Source organism: Pongo pygmaeus, chromosome 1, assembly GCF_028885625.2.
Source record: "Pongo pygmaeus isolate AG05252 chromosome 1, NHGRI_mPonPyg2-v2.0_pri, whole genome shotgun sequence".
NCBI classification, from domain to species: domain Eukaryota; kingdom Metazoa; phylum Chordata; class Mammalia; order Primates; family Hominidae; genus Pongo; species Pongo pygmaeus.
The window spans coordinates 194655249-194679213 of record NC_072373.2 but is presented as its reverse complement, the minus strand read 5'-3'; the positions used below and the strand labels follow the sequence as shown (position 1 = coordinate 194679213).

Genomic DNA, 23965 nt, shown 5'->3' with positions numbered 1-23965 from the left:
GAGGCTGAGGCATGAGAATCATTTGAGCCCGGGAGGTGGAGGTTGCAGTGATCTGAGATCACGCCATTGCACTTCAGCCTGGGCGACAGAGCAAGACTGTCTCAAAAAACAAAACAAAACAAAACAAAAAGAGTTCAGAATTCAACAGTGTATGTCATTGCCTTCTCTATAGGGTACCAGTCGTCCTTCACACTATCATGTTTTATGGGATGATAACTGCTTCACTGCAGATGAACTTCAGCTGCTAACTTACCAGCTCTGCCACACTTACGTACGCTGTACACGATCTGTTTCTATACCTGCACCAGCGTATTATGCTCACCTGGTAGCATTTAGAGCCAGATATCATCTTGTGGACAAAGAACATGACAGGTAATATAAAAGCATAACAGGTTCTCACCCAAATCCAAATATTGTCTGCATGGTAGGATTTTCAAGTTCCACAAGCTATTAGCGGAGTCAGTGATCCATATGAAAAGTGATGACAGAACTGACTGCCCAAGGTTTCCTATTGAAATATATTGTCTAGGCTCATTAGTCATAGAATCATATAGTAACTTAGTTGTTTTACCACATTAATTCAAAGGAGAGATTATTGGTAATAAAGTGATACATTCAGACAGATAGACAAAATGATATGATATCTGGATTTGCTTCTAATTAATTCTGGGGAGGTGAGAGAAGTAAAACAAAATTGGCCTTGAGTTAACAGTGATTGAAGCTGAGTAATGGACACATAGATTGTTACACCAGTCTCTTATTTGTTAATAATTTTGAAATTTTCTACAACAAATAGTATTTTTTGGAATTATTACATCAGAATAGAAAGTTTGTTTTTGTGTTCATTGCCACTTCTCTTACAGTGCTGAAGGAAGTCACGTTTCAGGACAAAGCAATGGGCGAGATCCACAAGCTCTTGCCAAGGCTGTACAAATTCACCAAGATACCTTACGTACAATGTACTTTGCTTAAATAGTCCAAGTATATTCTCTGAGAGGAAGTACTGAAAGATGAATTGACATACAACGTATGTTTCCAGTGGAGTCAATTGAGTAAGGACACCTCCAGCCATACAGAAACCAACACTGTGTGGGGGCCAAGGTCTGATCCTTATGTTAATACAAGGAAGATTGTTTACTTCATCAAGGAACACAGCATCATTATGCAATATGAAACCAGCCAACTGCTTTTTGTGCGGTCTCCTATAGGAAGTATCGCAATTGTTTTGTTTTCATTTCTTGTAGTCTAACCCTTTTAATGCCTTTACCTCAAGTTGCTTGGCAGCACAACTATCTTTGCAAAAAAAAGTAAAGAAAAAGTAAATGATGGTTTAAAAAATACACACCTTCATAAATAATCAAAGTGATTTTTCAAAATTATGTGTGCAAAAAATTAATGTGCATTCATATATTCTTGTAAAAGGTGTCTGTGTATTTTTAAAATATATACATCCATACTTCATATGCATATATATCTAGATCTGGATTGATAATAGATATATATGTGTCTGTTATATATTTTAGAGTTCATTCCATTGGGGAACTTTCTTTCCCTTTTATTCAACCCCCACTACCGCCTTTATTTCTCTATTTCCCTTGCCTTCATCACCTACATTTTTTTCCTAATCCTACCAGTGACATTCAAATGTTGACGTATCTGGTTCGTTTGAATATAAAATATGGCAAACTAGATTTCTACTTTTATTTTGCATACCCTACTCCTGACTCCTATCTCATACACAATTCTGAGTTCTCAACTCTTGATATTGCTGTCTTAAGAAACAAAATTTTATATATATATGTATACATACATACACAGACACATAACACACACATATATATACATAAAATGACTTTCTGTGAGAGTGTGTCTCTCCCCTCCTACTCAGAACATACATTTACCATTTGTGCAATTTGTATATAAGCAGTAGCAACCTGAACTATTCTTTTTCTTTTTTCTTTTTCTTTTTTTTTTTATGAGACAGAGTCTCGCTCTGTCACCAGGCTGGAGTGGAGTGGCGAGATCTTGGCTCACTGCAACTTCCGCCTCTCGATTTTAAACAATTCTCCTGCCTCAGCCTCCCGAGTAGCTGGGACTACAGGCATGTGCCACCACACCCAGCTAATTTTTGTATTTTTAGTAGAGACAGGGTTTCACCGTGTTGGCCAGGATGGTCTCGATCTCTTGACCTTGTGATCCACCCGCCTCAACCTCCCAAAGTGCTGGGATTACAGGTGTGAGCCACCGCACCCGGCCTACTATTCTTTTTCTTTAGTGAGTTTGTTAAAGCTGCTATAAATATAAAACCTGTCAGAAGTTGTAACTCTTTCTCTCTGATAATTGATGTGTTTTCTGAAGCCTTCTGTTTCTATGAGTTATACATGGAAATTCTTTAAAGGTTTTATAAAGGGTAAATATTTTAAAAGATTAGAACTCTGTAGGGTTGAGACCTCTGAAATTGAGTAGAGAGAGAGAAGGGTTTGTTGAGGGATTTTTTTGTTTTGTTTTTTGATAGTTTACTTGCTGCCTCTCATACCTTAATGTGATTTTCATATATTTTTTACATATATATGTATGTGTGTGTATATAAACACATATGTATGTGTTTGGAAGTATAGCTTCCTTTTCTTTTATATTTATTAGAATAGTGCTTTAATAATTATAGAATTGTATTGGCAGCATCTTTTATAGAAATATAATCATGTTTATTTTAAGAACTGACAACTTGTTTTTGCTATCTTTTAGTGCAATAAGCAGTTTTAAAGGAAAGTTGTGTCTGTTTGCATCTTTACCATGGATAGTAGGAGGAACAGGCACCTCCACAATTTAAAAGGGCAAAGAATACAGCCTTAATTTCAGAAGGAAAGTTTTGCAATTTTCAGTTTTAAAGCCTATCTTTTAAAATTCATCGTGATAAAAGGCTGGACACGGTGGCTCATGCCTGTAATCCTAGCACTTTGGGAGGCCGAGACAGGTGTATCACCTGAGCTCAGGAGTTTGAGACTAGCCTGGCCAACGTGGTGAAACCCCATCTCTACTAAAAATACAAAAATTAGCTGGGCGTGGTAGCAGGCACCTCTAATCCCAGCTACTCGGGAGGCTGAGGCAGGATTGCTTGAAACCAGGAGGCAGAAGTTGCAGTGAGCCAAGATTGCACCATTGCACTCCAGCCTGGGCAACAAAAGCAAAACTCCGTCTCAAAAGAAAAAAAAATCATAATGAAAATGAAGTGAAATTGCCTCAATGAGTCCAACTTGAATATTAGAAATAAAGTTGAACTTTGATATAAGAAATAATCATGAATAGCTTAACATATTTAAATTATTTGCAAATAGATTATGTTTATTGAAGAATCATATTGGCTAGATGCCCATTTTCATTTACTAAAATGAATCAGGAAAATGCAAGATGATATTTTAAAACTTTTGCTAATGTATCACCAGTGTAACTTTCCTTTTAAAATTAAGGTGATAGTAACAAAGGAAGTTAGGACTTTGATCATTTTAAATCAGTTAAATCACTGAAATGTAGGAAATTGTTTTACAAAACTTTTATTGATTACACTTTAAGGTATTAAAAAGTACTATAAAGCTATCAAAACCGAGTTTATCAGTAACATTGGATTCAGGGGAGCTTTGCACTTTGTAACTCATGAAAATTGCATTTTGATTTTTTTTTTTTTTTTTTTGCACTGGTTCAGAGTATAGATACTACAGATTGTTTCCAGTGGGCATTGTTGTTAGCCTTTCAGAATTCCATCTGCACGTGAAACCTAATGGATTTAGATCTTTAGTTTCTCTCTTACCTGTAATCCACTATTATTGCCAATTCACTGTATTTTGAGCCTAAAATCTGAGCCCATGTCCTCCGACAGGCATGAAATCTTTTGTCCCTCTGCCAGAAAACTAAGAAAGTACTGTATTTTGTATGTTTATTATTTTGAAGTGTCTGAAATGCAATTTACAACACTGTTGCAGAGAACTTTACAAAAGGTAATATTTGTATCGTATATACATTTTTTCTCCCAGCCTTCTCCCATCTCCTCCAGAAAATTTTCCTATAAAGATGGATTTTTTTACACTGAAATTTTACTGAATATAGTCAGGATCATGGGCAAGAGAAGAAAATAGTATACACAAGATGATAAAAATTTAATTCATCTGTGCTTGATGAGTGTGAGTAAAACATCTTCCTCATGGGAGCTGCACAGATTCATGTGGGAAACTTTAGGGAATGACTGTAGATACCCTTTCTCTATGTACTCTCTCACCTAATTTTCAGTCACTCATATATGCTGAAGTGGAGCCCTTAATTTAAATCTATTTGGAAGGACTTTTTTAAGAGGAAAAATATTTTTTCTAAATTATAAAGCTTTACCTTTTGAGTGATTTCTTTTTTAGAGTGCTCTTACACTAGTCAGCATTGCTAGTTTAAAGTTGATTAACTTGAAAGAATATGTATACTATATTTCTATTTTGCTAACAAATTGGTATATTAATTACCATTGGTTCTTAATTACAAGAAAATTTGTGCTTAGAATTTTAAGATAAAAGGCTAAGTGACATGCTTCTTGAAATTTGTCCTATTTATTGTTGCACTTCTGGTGTAGAATTTCTAATCTTTTTTATTTTAAAAAAGTTTTTTTTTTTTAAGTTAAACATGAAATTCACAGTGACCCTTCTGCTCCTGCCCTTGCTCACTAACTATATCATGAATGCTAAATTTTGGTCTTCTTTTTTCTATGATGTATCCTACAAGACTGACTGTAAAATATCAGTCTGGCAACTAGATAATTGATTTTCATATGAAGAAGAGTTGGGAGTTTAATGTATATTCTTGATGGTTAATGTGTCTACATAAAGTGCTGATACATGTATTATATTACAGTATCAGGTTACTGGCATGGAGGACCATACACTTACAATATTGTAGCTGCTATATTTATTTGAGTAGATTCTGACAGTTACTGCACTAAACAATAAGGAGATAAGCAGGATTCAAGGCTAGTGTTAGACCCTTTTTTTTCCTAAGAGTAAGGACACGGAATATCAAAGTAACAAAGGGTGCTGCCATTTTAGTTTCAATTTAATATCAGGATATTCTTTGTTTTAGAAATGTAGATTTTGACTTTTACAGTTTGAAAAAGGGTACCTCAGCCTCTTCAGTACTGGTTTTTTGGCACATTTCAACAGAAATATTAGATTCCCTTTCTTTTTCTTAATAGTGATCTTCTAACAAGTTTCTTGGAAAAACTATTATTCTAAGGGAAATCCCTGTTTATAACCTATTAATATATTTCTATTCCTAGAAGAGAGTCTAGCAGGGATTCTAGTAGGAATTACTGAGTGTTTCAGAAGGCACTTGATAGAGGCATCTCTGCTTTCCAGCACAGGGATTCTCAGCCTTCTAAAGATCTAGACCAGTTTCCAAGCTAGCTTCTCCACAGCCCACCACTGCCTAGTGTTTACTTGTGTATTCTCTAATGGATTTTAGGAGGATAGGCCTTCTGACAGACAAAGTCATGAAAGACTTAAGGCATGTCTAGGGAAATAAAAGCTGACTTGCCCTTCAGCAGGAGTGACTAGCAGCGGATCTCTGTGTTCAAGGAAAGGGTGAGCACTAAGCATGCCAGTGATGGATCCGAAGTATTTAGATGGATTGCAGACCAGGAATTAGAGACCGTTTGTGACTCAAGGAACTTGATGGATCTGTTTAGAGACCTACATGAATTTGCCAAGGGCAGTGATTTTTATGAAATTCAAGAAGCAAACGACTTGGATACAGCTAGAATATGTTGCAGTCTTCCTATTTCAAACTTGATTTTAATATTTTTACCAAGAAGTTTAACTGACAACTCTGCAAAATTTTCATTCAGTATCATTAAACCTGAGTTAAATGTTTGCTTAGCTTATCCTCTTAGATGTTCTTCTGTTGAACAGGCAGGTTGCCCTTAACAGTAACTTGCTACTTAAATTACCTTTTATTAGTCAGTCAAGCTGCAAAAATATCATTAGTCTGGCATCTTTATTTTGGCTTTATCCATATGAAGTATTCATTATTTTCATTCTTTTTGAGAATTCATAAATGTCTTAAAGCTTCAGTAAGAATTGTTGGGAGGTTTGACATCAAGTAACGCCTTCCTGTGTAGCAGTATAACCCTAATTTAGAACCTTTGTTTTCCTATTTCAGTCCTCATATTTGATCATAGAGAAGCACTTTTGTGATTCTATAGGAGTCAAAAAATAAGCCAAGAATAGGTAAGTCAGTCAGTACAGAAATCAGAAAGTGAGAATTTTCTCCAAAAAATCTTTTTAAAAAAGTCCTGTTTATACTAAGAACGTTCTTCATCAGTTGCAATGTTAGAAATGATACTGTGATTAGTGAAAGCCAAGCTGAGTCCCAGGAAGCAGGGAGGGGGAGTGTGTGTGTGTGTGTGTATAGGTATGAGTGTGTATATATATAATCTCATACACACACACACAGGGAAAAATTATTTTGACTTTTTTCCTACTTTTAAAATGGTACATTTAAGTTTATAATTTTCCATGTCAGTCAACATAATTTTTTAAACCAAGATACAATGGTCAAGGCTTGTGCTAATATTACCTACTACTCATTGAAATTTATATTACTTTACCCATCAAAACTAGTACTCCAGATGTTTACATCATTGATTAAATCTCAAGAATCTTTTGTTCTTAAAATACGGAAGTTAAAGATTTTAATTTGAATTAAAGACAGAAGGATGGTAAATTCAATATAGAGGGTTGAGATTTACCAGTGAGAAACCCTGTTGAAGTATCAGATAAATGGTGTGACAAAATTAGAATCCTATCAAATCACCTATCCAGCCATTGGGGTCCCTTCCTTTTTTAGACTAATTTCTAAGGTAACCAAAATCTAATGTATCTATGTTAGGGTCTCAGTAAAGCAAAGATGTTTGTCAGGGCATAGACTCTTGAGTTAAATTTTTTAATCATTTTTTAAAGCAAGGCGGTTCTTAGAAAGTGCCTTTTCAGAAGATGGTGCTGTAGATTTTTATTTTTCAAGTAGCACGAAGCTAAGAATTTTAAAGATAAATTATTTTAGAACTCCAAGAGTGTGACAGTTTCATAAAAATAATGTTAGTTGTTGTCCTGAATCTCGTCCAAGGGAACCAAGGAAAGCTTTTATGCAGTAAAGTGTCTAGGTAAATGCTCACCAAATTTATTTTGTAAATTTGAAAACAAAATATTTAGTAGAATTACCTCTTTCAATTTTCAACTGTGTTGGAGGAAATCCATAATGCACATAAAACAGCAAACCTACTTAACTTTTTAACAAGATTATGGGTATAGTACCAGTGTCCAAAGGGAAATGTAACTTGCCTGGAATTATAGGCAACATTTTCTAATTAATCTTTTTTTTTTTTTTTTTTTTTGAGAAAAAGTCTTGCTCTGTCACCTAGGCCGGAGTGCAGTGGCGTGATCTCAACTTACTGCAAACTCCGCCTCCCGGGTTCAAGTGATTCTCGTGCCTCAGCCTCCCAAGTAGCTGGGATTACAGGCATGCACCACCATACCCGGCCTAATTAGTCATTATTAAGGAGGACTGCTCATAAAGGCAGTACCAAATCATCATTCAGATCAGCTTAAGTGAGAAAGCAAAATGATGATCTCTATTGTTAGAGAAATTTTCTTTTCTAGACACCAAGGAATATTTTATATGATTTTTCATTTTTTCTAGGATACAGGAACTATGAAAAATGATGACAAGACATTTAAAAGGGTATGATCAGTTAAATAGAAGTAGGATATGCAAAATTGTGCTTAAGGGGAAATAAGCAAAAGAAAGGAAAATAGCAGGACCTTTCGTACTAATTAGAAATGTAGTTACCTACCAGAGGGCAATTTTGCTCCATACCAGGAAGCAGTAAATAGCAGTAAATGATCACCTAGGCACTTCTTTCCTGTGAATTTGGTGAGCATTCTTCCAGAAAAGAAGACTAAAAGCAAACAACAACAACAACAAAAAATACCACACCTCAGTAACCTTGTATGCTGCATTATATAATAATGATAGTAAAATTATATTGTTTGGAGTGTACTGTGTCTGTTTGCAAATATACATGCACATTAAACTTTTTTGTTTTTATAATGTCTTAATAGCAATTATGAGTTTATTTTTGTTAAAATTAATTTTTCTATTGTGATGTTTATATTTATTGGCAACTTGTGTGCAACTTTTATATTTTGCTTGTTGGTTTCAAGGTATTTTATTTTTATAGATATTTCTAGCTTTCCTCATTCTTTGTAATAGCAGCAAAGATTAAGATGGAGTGTTAATATACCAACCAAACTACGAATTCCATAAACTCTAGAGTTTGGATTTTTACCAATAAACCATTAACACTATTTTGTAACTTAGAATATTTAATGTTGTTTATATAGTGGGCATTAAAGACAGTCTTTAGACAGATTTCTACATGTGGAGGGGAGGTGGGGCTTTCCTGTAAGTTTGATCCTTTTTTTCCCTTTAGTAGCAAAGTAACATAACAGATTGGATTTATTTTACCTGATTGCAGTTTTGGGGAAACCTGTCAAATAAATAATTGTTACATGCCTTTTTTTTTTAACTTTAAGTACATTGAAACTGCTTAAATGGTCACATTTTTCTGCATTAGGATTAAGATAACATTTTTGTAGGCCTGGAAAACAAATAGCAAATGATTCCAAATTCATTGATAATTGACTTTGAAATGAAACTTTTCCCCCATAATTTGTTATATGGAAGATTTGCTCCCCTGATCTTTTCCCTAGCATACTTCTAAAGTTGATGGAATCCCTGAGTGTCAACGAAGAAATCAGAGTTTAAGTGGCTAGGGAGAGCCAGGTATAAAGACTGATTAATAGAGTACTTCAGCTAATTAAAAATTTAAATAGTAATAATTTATGAATGTGAATAAATTGGAAGGCAGTAAAAAGAATGATTATAGAATATTAAGTTCAATTATATATGGACAGTCCAGTTTCCTAGTGAATAGGTCAAAATTATTTGTTTTGATTTGTGGCACAATCATAGTTCACTATAACTTCAAACTCCTGGGCTCAGGCTATCCTCCCACCTCAGCCTCTGAAGTAGCTGGGGCTTCTCGCATGCGCCACTATGCCCAGCTAATGGTTTTTTTCTTTAGAGGTGGGGTCACTATATTGCCCAGGCTGGTCTTGAACTCCTAAGCTCAAGTGCTCCTCCCACATCAGCCTCCCAAAGTGCTGGGATTACAGCCATGAGCCACTGCATCTGGCCAAGATCAAGATTATGGATATTGGTATGTTAACTTTTAAAATAAAAGTACATGGGCTGGGTGCAGTGGAAATCCCAGCACTTTGGGAGGCTGAGGCAGGCAGACCACCTGAGGTCAGGGGTTCGAGACCAGCCTGGCCAACATGGCGAAAACCCGTCTCTACTAAACATACAAAAATTAGCTGGGCATGGTGGCACATGCCTGTAATCCCAGCTACTCGAGAGGCTGAGGCAGGAGAATCACTTGAACTCGGCAGGCGGAGGTTGCAGTGAGCCAAGATCGCGCCATTGCACTCCAGCCTGGGCAACAAGAGTGAAACTCCATCTCAGAAAATAAAAATAAAAATAAATAAAAGTACATGAAAGAAGTATATTCCCTTAAGCAGGTAAAATACTTGCATTGTATTTTTACATCATGAATTTGCTTGTTAAGAAATTTCTTTTCTATAAGTGGATAATAGATAAACTGTATTGCATCCTCTGGGTTTTCAATTCTAAATTATTGGATTTCAATGTATGACATTTTACTGTAGTGTATTCCACTGAAAGGCAAGAAAATGGGAAAGTGTCAGGTAATTATAAATGGGAAAATTTTATTTTTATATGATGTAAAGTTTTACAGTTTAAAATAGATCAGCATGTGATTTCTTGTAGAGATTAGCCATTTCATTTCTTTTTGCATTTTTGCCAGTTACATTAGTTTGCCCTGTGGTATACTATTCTGAGATACTTCTTCCACCCCCCCACACATCAAGTACCAATTGTATACAGATAGTACAGATTTGTACTCTGATTATAAGAATTTGTTACTACTAATTAAAAGCAAATTAATGTGGCTGGGCGTGGTGGCTCACACCTGTAATCCCAGCACTTTGGGTGGGAGGCTGAGGCGGGTGGAACACGAGGTCAGGAGTTGGAGACCAGCCTGCCCAATATGGTGAAACCCCGTCTCTACTAAAAATACAAAAATTAGCTGGGCTTGACGATACACACCTGTAATCCCAGCTATTGGGGAGGCTGAGGCAGGAGAATGGCTTGAACCCAGGAGGCAGAGGTTGCAGTGAGCCAAGATCACACCACTGCACTCCAGCCTGGGTGACAGAGCAAGACTCCATCTCAAAAAAAAAAGCAAAATATTTTTGCTGTGAGTGTATGTCCCCTTTTAAGGATATTTATTGCGCTTATAACTTTAATAGTTGTATTCATTACATTTCAAGATGTCCAAGTTCAGCAGACATGTAGTTCCTGAAGACCAACATTTTAGAAGTTGCCTCTGGGCCGGGCACGGTGGCTCACGCCTGTAATCCCTGCACTTTGGGAGGCCAAGGTGGGTGGATCACGAGGTCAAGAGATGGAGACCATCCTGGCCAACGTGCTGAAACCCCATCTCTACTAAAAATACAAAAATTAGCTGGGCGTGGTGGCACACGCCTGTAGTCCCAGCTACTTGGGAGGCTGAGGCAGGAGAATCACTTGAACCTGGGAGGCGGAGGTTGCAGTGAGCCAAGATTGCACCACTGCACTCCAGCCTGGCAACAGAGGAAGACTCCATCTCAAAAAAAAAAAAAAAAGGTGCCTCTGGTCCTGTGTTTTCTTTTTCCTTCTGAAAGTTCATAGAAACCTAGCATATAGAGCTTATTTTGCTGTTTTAACTGGTTGGCTCCACAAATCCTGCTACCTGACATCAGTACAGCTTGACCACAGTGAAGTACTTGATGGCTTGTTCATGTTTAGTTCACCTCTTTAGAAAGAAAGCTTTGTGGCCAGGTGCAGTGGCTCACGCCTATAATCCCAACACTTTGGGTGGCTGAGGTGAGCGGATCACCTGAGGTCAGGAGTTCAAGACCAGCCTGGCCAACATGGCAAAACCCCGTCTCTTCTAAAAATACAAAAATTAGCCGGGTGTGGTGGCGGAGGATGCAGTGAGCCAAGATTGTGCCACTGCACTCCAGCCTGGGCAACAGAGTGAGACTCTGTCTCAAAAAAAAAAAAAAAAAAAATCGTTGTGCAGTAAGTAATAGATCATCCCAAAAAAGAATTGCCATAAACAGTGTTATGCGTAGAAAACAGATGGAAGTGTTGGTCATTAGAGCCTTGCTTTTTAAATTTTATTCTTTCCAAAAATTGGCGGTATGCTATCTATAATTTTATGTTTGATATTGAAGAGGCAACACCAGAGACTAGAGAGGGAGATTACTCTGATATTTAGTGCCTAAAACTTTCATCTTGGCCGGGCATGGTGGCTCACACCTGTAATCCCAGCACTTTGGGAGGCCGAGGCAGGCTGATTACCTGAGGTCAGCAATTCAAGACCAGCCTGGACAACATGGCAAAACATGTCTCTACTAAAAATACAAAAATTAGCCAGGCATGGTGGTGGGCGCCTGTAATCCCAGCTACTCGGGAGGCTGAGGCAAGAGAATCATTTGAACCCGGTAGGTGGAGGTTGCAGTGAGCCAAGATCGTGCCACTGCACTCCAGCCTGGGCGACAAGAGTGAAACTACGTCTCAAAAAATAATAATAATTTTAAAAATAAAAGACAAAACTTTCATCTTTATTTCATGGCTTTATGTCATCTTTATTTCATTTTTGGTTGGGAAAACAAAAATCTCTTAAGTTAGTCCTTTAATAGTCTTTTTAGAACCAAAGAAGGAAAGACTGCAAAAATGTTGCATACGTGACTCTTTATTGTCAGAATCTGTAGAAACTGGAGGTCTTTGTAAAGAAATAGACTAGTAGGATTGTGAGAATATATAGTGAGGGGGAATTTAGGATAAGGCTTCCTTGCTGGGATCCTTGGGCAGAAACCTTACAATTGTTTAATATTTGCAGAGTACAAGAGCAGCTATTGCTATTTGAACCTACAGAAGAGACCTGAGACGAGCGTCTCTGTAATCTAAATTTATATGATAATGTTGTCCCAGAACCAAAGGCACACCTATTCTCAGTAACTTAGAGAAGTCTTGGAAGTTGCTTCTGAATTACAGTAAAGAAATTAAATGAAGTATTTACCCTTAAATAGAGCCAGGCATTGCTATCAACATAATGTCTTTGGTTTTCCCCTTTAAATAGAAAATACCAAGCAGGGCCTTTCCAGACAAGGTAGTCTTTCCTGTAAAGAAAATGGTTTTGGTGTGGGATTTGGTAAAAACACTGGTTAGTTTGTAATGAAGAAAGAATTTTGGCATAGACAGTCCAACCCAGTTTATGGGTACAGTTTGATCCCAGGGAGTTTAACAAAAGGAAGCTTTGGTTTTGCTAGCAACAGACTTGAACTTCTATAGTAATTAATTGCAATTAAGGTTTTCCAGGAGCTTTCTAATTTTTTAGCCCAGGGTCTAACCCCGTTCCCTCTTTAAAAAAGAAAGAATAGGCCGGGCGCAGTGGCTCATGCCTGTAATCCCAGCACTTTGGGAGGCCGAGGCAGGCGGATCACAAGGTCAGGAGTTTGAGACCAGCCTGGGCAATATGGTGAAACCCTGTCTCTACTAAAAATACAAAATTAGCTGGGCGTGGTGGCGGGCACCTGAGGCTGAGGCAGGAGAATCCTGCTAGTCTGAATTACAATAAGGAAATTAAATGAAGTATTTATCCTTAATAGAGCCAGGCATTGCTATCAACATAACGTGTTTGGTTTTCCCCTTTAAATAGAAAACACCAAGCAGGGCCTTTCCAGACAAGGTAGTCTGGAACCCAGGAGGCGGAGGTTGCAGTGAGCTGAGATCCGACCATTGCACTCCAGCCTGGGCAACAGAGCAAGACTCCATCTCAAAAAAAAAAAAAAAAGAAGGAATAGGAAAAGGACTTAGAGGCAGTTTATATAGAATTCTACTGGGGGTAAATGGCACTCTCAAAATACTTGGGAAAGAAGAATCACATGCCACAAGCTATAGCTTGATTAATATTTTAGCACGTTTTCCATGTTTGTATTCTAAAGTTTGTTTCCTTTGACATTCCATTATCTTATTTACTAGAGTGCCACCATTCTTATTTGTAATACAATCAGTGTTTTATGCCATTTGTGAATCACACAATTGTTCTTTTCTCCCCATCACACACACTCACACACAAACACACACACACACTGTTAAAAATAAAAGAGGGGAGGAATAAAACAAAGATAGATAGAATGATGATTATTACAATGTAACTTTAACATATATGAAGAGAAATTGTAACTCAGTTAAGTGAGAATTGAGATTGAAAGTATTAATATTTCAAGTATTATCTCTAGCCATGGAATTTTTTGCTAGCTATAGAATGCTAATGTGAACAGAATATATATCAGGAATATGATGTATTATGGCAAAGTGATAAAATTATTCTTGATATTAGCCAGATGTGGTGGTTTGCACCTGTAGTCCGAACTTCTCAGGAGGATGAGGCAGGAGGATAATTGAGCCCAGGAGTTTAAAGCAATTCTGGGCAATACAGCAAGACCCCAATCTTTAAAATAAATAAATAAATAAGAATTATTCTTGAAAGTAATATTCTAACCTTCTGCCAACCGAGATCCTCATATTCTTAAATAAAATTAATATAGCTTATGGTTTTGATAAATTGGACTCTGATTTAAACTAAAATGTTATGACTTTTATTCTGATACATGGCTTCTAAAATATGTAAAAAATTATATTGAATGAATTAATACTTAACCTGTTCATTTCTCTTAATTTATGTATTTATTCTGACTTTATATACAGCTTATGTCTCACATCTGCCTTCTTGATATGTGCAAAATATTATGGAAAAATAGTTTGAAACTCATCCCAGTTCCTAGTCAAGCGTGGGCTGTAAGAGAGAAGGCTTAAGGTGTTCTTTAATGGAGGAACTTTTGAAAGGTCACAACTGGAAAAAGCCTATTGAAAATTTATTGCCTTTGAGAGTAGAAAGGGCTCTAGAATATGAGCCAGAGACTTGGAATTTAGTAATAGGTCTCCCACTGATTTGCTCCATGTCCTTAGGCAATTCTTTTAATCTCTGTGTGCCTAGTTTCCCCTTGTAAATAAGAGTGGTAATATCTGTCCTCACCTACCTCACTAAATTGTTGGGGTTCTTTTGTTTTGAGTCAGGGTCTCACTCTGTTGCCCAGGCTGAGCTACAGTGGTGTGATCATAGCTCACTACAGCCTCCACCTCCGGCGCCCAAACTATCCTCCTGCTTCAGCCTCCCAAGTAGCTGGGACTAGAGGTACATGCCACCACACCTGGCTAATTATTTTATTTTATTGCAGAGATGGGGTCTCACATGTTGCCCAGGCTGATCTCTAACTCCTGAGCTCAAGCAGTCCTCCTGCCTCAGCCACCCAAAGTGCTGGGATTATACGCATGATCACTAAATTGTTGTAAGAATAAGATAATGTTTGCTGAAGCATTTGAGTTCTCCAAAGGAAAAGCTATTCAGACTTTCAAGATAATAGAAGAGTGTTGTGTGAAGGATTCCTTTCCAGTTTGCCTCTGTGAAAATGTCTTTTGTCATAGATCATTTTATGAAACAGGAATAAGAGAAACATATGCCTTATCATGGTGTAGTGTTCACTTACAAACATATCCTGTTGTTTCTTCCCTGCAAGATATCCAGCACACAGGCTGAATTTTTCTTTATAATAATCCTTGGCAAAAGCATAACTTTTCAAAAACCAAATGATTTTAGTGGTGCTATGGCAGCTGCAGTTTTGAGTTAGATTAATGTGGTGAAAACCATCAAATACTTAGAAATTGGCTGGGTGCGGTGGTTCATGCCTGTAATCCCAGCACTTTGGGAGGCCGAGGTAGGTGGATCACTTGAGGTCAGGAGTTCGAGACCAGCCTGGCCAACATGGCAAAACCCCGTCTCTACCAAAAATACAAAAATTAGCTGGGCGCGATGGAGGATGCCTGTAATCCCAGCTACTACGGAGGCTAAGGTGGGATAATTGCGTGGACCCAGGTGGCAGAGGTTGCAGTGAGCCAAGATTGTGCCACTGCACTCCAGCCTGGGCAACAAAGTGAAGCTCTGTCTCAATAAAAAATAATAATAAAATACAAATACTTAGAAATTAACTTCGCCTTTGCCTTCAGGCACTTTTGCTACATGTTAGCATCAGAGGCTGTTGTACAACTAGATGGTTATTCCCGTTTCTTGGCCGATTTTTGGTACCTTTCTTTGAAGAAGAGGGTTAGATTTTAAGAAAGAAAGTGGGCTTATTTAACTCATGGCTTTGCAGAATTTAACTTTGCTTTACTTTAAAAATTCCAATCATCATGTACCTGTAAAGGTTAAAATATAGTGAAAGTTTTTGCTTCGTGTGAATTCAATTCTAGGCACCTGCAGGTCATATCAGGTGTCTGATGCAGTTACCTTTATGGATCGTGGCAGGTCCTTACATTTCAGCAGGCTTATGCATTTCCATGGGGGGAAGAGATTCTGTTCCTAGGAAATTACAAAGGGCATACCACTGCAGGGAGTGTAAACAATTCTTTGTTGCAACAGACAAGATTTTTTTTAAAAAAAAGAAAAAAGGATGCATTTTAGGTACACAGGGTATGGACGCATTCAACATTTACTTTTATCTCCACAGATGCCGACCTCCCCTTGTTGCAGGCAGTTGGGCTTTTCCAACTCATTGCTAACAAAGGTGGCATCTGCATTACTTTCAATGAGAATTTCAAGTACTGAAGATGAAAAGTTGGGGAGATTCATGTTTGAAAAATGAAAAATGAACAAAAAATCCACCTTGTGCAGTGAGATAGCTAACACTGATATATCAGGAATAATTTTAAACTATTTTTGCTGTAATGTGTAGCTTTAATGTCTCTTTTCAGTTATGGACCCATAAAAGTATTACTATATCTTGTGAATAAAGATCATTCTTGTGGACTAGTACGTGGATGCATTCATAGGCTGTGGGAAGCAGTGGTGTGTGTATGTGTGTCTATATCAATATTTTATGTTTATAACTGCATATTAAGTTTATATAGAAAAAAATAATGTGTTTCTTTAGTGTTTGGGGGACTAAATTGTAATATGACCATTCCAGTGTAATCTGACTGCTCACTCTAGAGAACATTTCTGTTATACACAATGCACATACAAACATACACCCCTAAAGTGTAGCTAACTGCTCCCACTAGATAATTGCTGCTAAAACAAACAAACAAACAAAAAAAACCCTAAGTAATGGAGGAAGAAATAGCATTCTTTTAAAAGGGGCTTTTCTGAAGAGTAAAATGTAAATATAGGACATGTGGGGAGGGTGGGGCCGCCTGCAAAATGTCCTGAAGATGGACAAATAGCCTTTTAAATTCTACTTTTTAACCATCTTTACCGTGTGTGCCTATTTGTATTGCAGATGTGAACTACTATTTTTGGAGGTTGATATCAGTATGTTTTGAAACTGAATTATTACATAAAATCAGAGTAACCTCTTTCTCCATCCTCCTTTTCCACACTATTCTTGCCAAATATTTCTACTGAAACCCAGTTTCAGCAAGGCAAAATGATGGGACTCTCAAACCTCCCTCCTCATCTTCCCTTCCCCTCTGTCTTATGCCTGGCCTGGCCTTTTTTGTTGTTGTTGGCTTTTCATAAGTAAGAACAATTTATTGTAGTATTTCAAGACTGCAGAATTTCAAGTGTATATCTATAAATCTTTTTTTAAAATCTTCGGCTACACAGTAACATCAATTAAAACAAAAGAGTGAGTCTAAGTCTGTAATATGCTATAGGACCAGATAAGATTTTGAATGAGACTAAACTTGACTGCAATATTTTATTAAGAGGAAATTGGAACTTTATGGTGGAGAATGGATGAGAGCAAGTCTATGATATATATGTAGTCATTGTATAATTAGAAACACCAAATGCTGAATCCTATCACTGTGTTCTTGGGGGCCAGGCCTTGGATTTGGTTGTCATTTAAACCCCTTGAAGATTATATGTAATTATAATGAGCAGAAGGCAAATAAAGTTTTTGAACAAAAGTACTTGTTTTCAGTATTTAAAATTTGGTAATATATTTTCTTTTTCAGTTAAACTATCTTCCCCACAAAAAATATTATACTTCAGTTAAACTATCTTCCCCACAGAAATTATTATACTACGAACAAGTTATGAGTGAGACTGAGAAGCTTGAAGAAGCTGGTTTTTAAACAGCTCATATAATATTTTGTGTTAAAGAAAGTGTCATTGTTTCCTGTTGGGAGGCAAACAACAACAACAGAAATTGTCATGATTCTTTCTGAGCCAAACTGTCACGAAATGTTCCGTGACAGAACCACTACTCTTTTTTCTGCCATTCTGCCTACTGGAGAGTTCTATGTTGTATTTGTTTTTAATCCTTGATTTTAAAAATATTAATGGTTTTAGTGTTGCTTAGCTTCAGTTTGAAGTATAACTTTCACTAATAACTGCAATAAAAAGAAAAGCTTTGCTCTTAAACTTTCTCTTGTGTGGTCATCATTACAGCTCTTCAGACTAGGGAACGAGACCCATGTGATACAGTGGAAGGCACTTAAGCTTTAGTCATGAAGTCCTGGGTTCAAACCTTGATTATGTGACACTCTGAGCAAGTTCCTTGATGCTTCTAAATCTCAGTTTCCTCCAGTGTGAAAGGAGAAAATAGAACTGTTGGAGCATTCAATGAGACAATACATAGAATGTTTCCAGTGCTGGGCATGTGGCTGGAGCTCAGGTTTTTCAAAGACTGCCTACCTCCCCCCTACCCCACCCATTTTTCACCTTCTTAAATAAAAGACAGTGAGTGGAGTGAAAATGGGGAGACGACACTAGGCTTCCAAACTTTGCCAGGAGGTGAAAGAATTAAGAATGTGTAGGGAAAAAAGGAACCAAAATGAACTGGGGGAATCTTTACAGGCCCAAAAGTAGATAAACAGCCCCGGTATGCGATGCAAGAAAACACTGGACTAAGATTTTGGAAATCAGCTCTCAACCCTCTTTAACTGCATAATTTCAGGTATAGCTCTTCATTTTATAATTAAAGTTGTTAGACTAATACCAGAAGTCGCAAGTTGGCAGGCCAGTTTCAGTCTGCAAATAATTTTTAATTGTTTAAATTTTTTTTCTTTTCTTTTTTTTTTTTTTTTGAGATGGAGTCTCGCTCTTTCACTCAGGTTGGAGTGCAGTGGCGCGATATCGGCTCACTGCTACCTCCACCTCCCGGGTTCAAGCGATTCTCCTGCCTCAGCCTCCTGAGGAGCTGGGATTACAGGCGCATGCCACCACGCCTGGCTAATTTTTTGTATTTTTTGTAGAGACGGGATTTCACCATGTTGGTCAGGCTGGTCTTGAACTCCTGACCTTGTTATCCGCCCACCTTGGACTCCCAAAGTGCTGGGATTACAGGCGTGAGCCACCATGCCAGGCCAATTGTTTAAAATTTTTTAAGAGAGACAGGGTCTCACTCTGTCGCCCAGGTGGAAATGCAGTGGCAGGATCACAGCTCACCTCCTGGGCTCAAGGATCTTCCTGCCTCAGCCTCCCAAGTAGCTAAGACAACGGGTGTACACCACCACATTCGGATAGTTTTTTAAATTTTTGTAGAGATGGAGTCTCACTATGTTGACCAGGCTGGCCTGAAACTCCCGGCCTCAAGCAATCCTCCCACCTCAGCCTCCCAAAGTGCTTGGATTACAAGCATGAGACACTGCACCTGGCCCAGATTTTATCTTCTCTTTAAAAATAAGAACCAAGTGTGGTGGCATCCCCCTGTAATCCCAGCTACTTGGGAAGCTGAGGCAGGAGGCTTGCTTGAGGCCAAGAGTTCGAAGCCACAGCGAGTTGCGATCATACCACTGTACTCCAGCCTGGACAAAAGAGCGAGACCCTGTCTCCTAAACAAAAAACAGTAAGATATGCTAGAACCAAACAAATCACCAGTTACATTAGAGCTCAACTGCTTGAGACTTTCTTCAGAGCAAGGGTGCTCAGAACACCACACTTAAGCATCAGAAATGAGGTGGCAGTCTAAGGTAAAATTCTAAGTGTTTGTTGTTGTTTTGAGACAGTCTCACTCTGTTGCCCAGGCTGGAGTGCAGTGGCATGATCTCTGCTCACCACAACCTCTACCTCCTGGAGTCAAGCGACTCTCTTGCCTCAGCCTCCAGAGTAGCTGGATTACAGGCACCCACCACCACGCCCAGCTAATTTTTTGTATTTTTAGTAGAGACGGGGTTTTACCATGTTGGCTGGGTTGGTCTCAAACTCCTGACCTCAGGTGATCCACCTACCTTGGCTTCCAAAGTGCTGGGATTACAAGCATGAGCCACTGTGCCTGGCCAGTGAGGGGCATACATCTGAATGTAGTTTTCATGTTTAATTTGGTTATTTGACCGATTTATCTCAGCTGCTGATACTTGCATACCTTGCTTATGTTTTCAGGAAATTAATTAGGTTGATGTGTCAATGCCAGGAAACGATGTGTACGTTTTCACAATATTTGACTAAATGTTATGAAGGGAACTGAAATCTTTAGTTTTATCTATAGAAGAAAGATGACTGTTTTCCTGTCATTTCTGTTGCTTCCACAAATGTCATCTGTCATTTCTGTTGCTTCCACAGTTTCTACAGTCTATGAAGATCTTTATGATGCCTTTTTTTTTTTTTCTTTTCTTTGAGACAGGGATTTGCTCTGTTGCCCAGGCTGGAGTGCAGTGGCATGATCTTGGCTCACTGCAACCTCCACCTCCTGGATTCAAGCAATTCTCATGCCCCAGCCTCCCAAGTAGCTGGGACTACAGGCGTGTGCCACCACGCCCAGCTAATTTTTGTATTTTTAGTAGAGATGGGGTTTTGCCATGTTGGCTAGACTGGTCTTGAACTCGTGACCTCAAGTGATCCGCTTGCCTCAGCCTCCCAAAGTGCTGGGATTACAGGCGTGAGCCACTGCGCCCAGCTACAATGCCTTTATAAAGCAGTACTTTTCTTGTACTTTTCCCTATTAAAATATCTTTCTTGGGCTGGGTGCAGTGGCTCACACCTGTAATCCCAGCACTTTGGGAGGTCGAGGCAGGTGGATTGATTGAACTCAGGAGTTTGAGACCAGCCTGGGCAACATGGTGAAATCCCATCTCTACAAAAAATACAAAAAATTAGCTGGGCATGATAGTGAACCTATAATCCCAGCTACTCAAGAGGCTGAGGTGAGAGGATCACTTGAGCTTGGGAGGCGGAGGTTGCAGTGCATGGAGGTTGCAGTGAGCCGAGATTGTGCCACTACACTCCAGCCTGGTGACAGAGTGAGACCCAGTCTCAAAAAGACTTTTTTTCTTAAGAATAACACGGGGGTTCAAAATTTATAATTATAAACAAAACAGATACCTTAGTGGCTTAGTATCATAAAGTCCAATATGTTCAGTTCTCAACTGAAACAAAATTTTAATAGGCTTTGCTAAATGATTTTAAAAATAGGCCAATTCAAAAGTACCTGAGGCTGGGCAAGGTGGCTCATGCCTGCAATCCCAGCACTTTGGGAGGCCAAGGTGGGTGGATTGTTTGAGCCCAGGAGTTTGAGACCACCCCAGGCAACATGGTGAAACCCCATCTCTACAAAAACTACAAAAATTAGCCAGGCATGGCGACATGCTTCTGTAGAACCAGCTACATGGGAGACTGAGGTGGGAGGATCACTTGAGCCCAGGACATGGAGGCTGCATGTGCCGCTACACTTAAGCCTGGGTGACAGAGTGAGACCCAGTGTCAAAAACAAAACAAAAGCACTTGAAACTATTAAATGTATAACATTACTCTTCCTTTACTGTAACTATGTTGCTAAATATAATTTGCATATTGTATTCCAAAGCAAAAATAAACAGAACATAGGAATGGTCTGATGCTGCACCAGACAGGATTTCAGTCAGCACCAGCATTCAGATGGTTTTCACATGTATTTTATACACATGTAAAATTAAGATTAACTGGCCAGGCGTCGTGGCTCACACCTGTAATCCCAGCACTTGGGAGGCCAAGGCAGGTGGATCACCTGAGGTCAGGAGTTCGAGACCAACCTGGACAACATGGTGAAACCCTGTCTCTACTAAAAATACAAAAATGGCCGGGCGCAGTGGCTCACGCCTGAAATCCCAGCACTTTGGGAGGCCGAAGCAGGCGGATCACGAGGTCAGGAGATCGAGATCATCCTGGCTAACACGGTGAAACCCCGTTTCTACTGAAAATACAAAAAAATTAGCCGGGTGTGGTAGCAGGCGCCTGTAGTCCCAGCTACTCAGGAGGCTGAGGCAGGAGAATGGCGTGAACCTGGGAGGCGGAGCTTGCAGTGAGCCGAGATCCCACCACTGTACTCCAGCCTGGGCGACAGAGCGAGACTCCGTCTCAAAAAAAAAAAAAGAAAAAAAGAAAAAAAATTAGCCAAGCATGGTGGTGCACACCTGTAGTCCCAGCTACTCAGGAGGCCCAGGCAGGAGAATTGCTTTTTGTAGTTTTTGTAGAGACAGGGTTTCACCATGTTGCCTGAGGCGGTCTCGAGAAGGCAGAGGTTGCAGTGAGCCAAGATCGCACGACTGCAGTCCAGCCTCGGCGACACAGCGAAACTCTGTTAAAAAAAAAAAAAAAAAAAAAAAAAAAAAGATTAACCATCTTTTTATATTTTGTTTTGTAAGTTTAATCTTAATTTTTTCCAATTTATATTTGTGCTTGTATAAAGATTTTAGACTATGAAAGTTTGCCATCTGTGGTATCCCTTTGAATAGTATTTAAAAATACATATTCATAGGTGCTATCGAGACCATTCATAAAATTATTACTGTTAAGATTCTTTAGATATTAATTTGAAAATCTGCACAAAAGTATATCACTTTACTGAATGCAGCAAAGTTACTTGCCATTTATTTTACCCTGAAGACTTTTCTTTCTTATAGAAAAAGAGTGGGTTTTGAAGATAAGAAGGGCAGATGGGGTGGTAGGAATCATTGTTTTAACCTCCAGAGCAAATCATCTGCAGCCGTGTAGTTGAAGTGGGCCGTTATTTCTCTGACTAGTATGCTATGCAAAACGAGTTAGCCTCACCCAAATCTCAGCCTTGACAATCTCAGCACGAATTTCTTTGGCCTGAGACAAGTACAGGACCAGCAGAAAAGCAAGCTGGAAAAAGGGTCAAAGTCAAGCAGTTTCCTCTGGAGTAATGAACAACAAAAAATGTCTGTGAGAGAGGTCAGCTATTCCCAGTCACCTCCTGCTAAAAATATTAATAATATTTTAATAAAAATATTAATAATATTTTAATAAAAATATTAAAAATAATAATAATTAAACTCAACTCCCTTGGCAAACACTCACATAAAACCTTCAAATCTTCTACCAGACCTTGAAAGAGGGTTACTTGACTATAATAGCCAAGCCAGTCCCAATTTAAGACAGAATCCTTCTAATGTGACATTATATTGTTGTTGCTTGAAAAACATTTTCACAATGACAGTTCTCACATTTCTAAAATGGCAATTTCCAGAGAGAAGGGTGGCGTTTGATTTAATAACAAACCTCAGGTCGGGCATGGTGGCTCATAATCCCAGCACTTTGGGAGGCCGAGGCGGGTAGATCACTTAAGGCCAGGAGTTTGAGACCAGCCTGGCCAACATGGTGAAACCTGTCTCTACTAAAAATACAAAAAAATTAGCCGGGCGTGGTGGTGCACACCTGTAATCTCAGCTACTAGGGAGGCTGAGGCAGGAGAATTGTTTGAGCCCTGGAGGCAGAGGTTGCAGTGAGCCAAGATCACACCACTGTACTGCAGCCTGGGCAACGACATAGTGAGACTCTGTCTTAAAAATAACAACAGGCCAGGGCTGGGCACGGTGGCTCATGCCTGTAATCCCAACACTGGGACGCCAAGGTGGGTGGATCACCTGAGGTCAGAAGTTCAAGACCAGCCTGGTCAACATGGTGAAACCCTGTCTCTACTAAATATACAAAAATTAGCTGGGTGTGGTGGCAGTTACCTGTAATCCCAGCTACTCGGGAGGCTGAGGCAGGAGAATCATTTGAACCCAGGAAGCGGAGGTTGCAGTGAGCCGAGGTCGTGCCATTGCACTCCAGCCTGGGCAACAACAGTGAAACTTCATCTCAAAATAAATAAATAAATAAATAACAGGCTAGCACAATGGCTCACGCCTATAATCCCAGCACTTTGGGAGGCCAAGGCGGGTGGATCACCTGAGGTCAGGAGTTCAAGACCAGCCTGGCCAATGTGGTGAAACCTTGTCTCTACTAAAAATACAAAAAATTAGCTGCATGTGGTGGCAGGCGCCTGTAATCCGAGCTACTCGGGAGGCTGAGGCAGGAGAATCGCTTGAAGGCAAAGGCAGGGGTTGCAGTGACCTGAGATCACACCGCTGCACTCCAGGCTGGGCCACAGAGCAAGACTCTATCTCAATAAATAAATAACAACAAAAAAATCTTCCACTTAAATCTTTGCTATAATTTGCCAAGTATGTTAGTAAGATGTTTAGGACTTTACGTATGACAGAAGGAGGACAAAGGGGGAAAACGTCTTTAAATTTGTACCTTGTTTTTCCACTAAGAGGAAAGAAAGGCTGAAATGGAACAGATTTTACTAAAATTACAAAAATACTATTAGGGTGTTCAGTTTTGTATTTCTGCATTTTGGAAATGACTTGATATTTTAGCAGGCTCCTAAATAGAATGGGTGAATGAAATTATTATTTATCTTCT

The 23965-nt window shown here is 38.9% G+C and overlaps 1 protein-coding gene across 5 annotated transcripts in view; it reads left to right on the top strand.

Moving 5' to 3' along the window:
* AGO3 (argonaute RISC catalytic component 3) overlaps nucleotides 1-17244 on the top strand; it is a 139386-nt gene extending 122142 nt beyond the window's left edge. For all 5 annotated transcript variants that reach the window (XM_054496081.2, XM_054496090.2, XM_054496110.2 and 2 more), the window contains 2 exons: nucleotides 173-372; nucleotides 864-17244. In XM_054496081.2, coding sequence (XP_054352056.1) covers nucleotides 173-372; nucleotides 864-972 — 309 coding nt within the window. In that variant the 3' untranslated portion in view covers nucleotides 973-17244. The remainder of the gene's footprint in view (nucleotides 1-172; nucleotides 373-863) is intronic.
* The last annotated feature ends 6721 nt before the right edge of the window (nucleotides 17245-23965 follow it).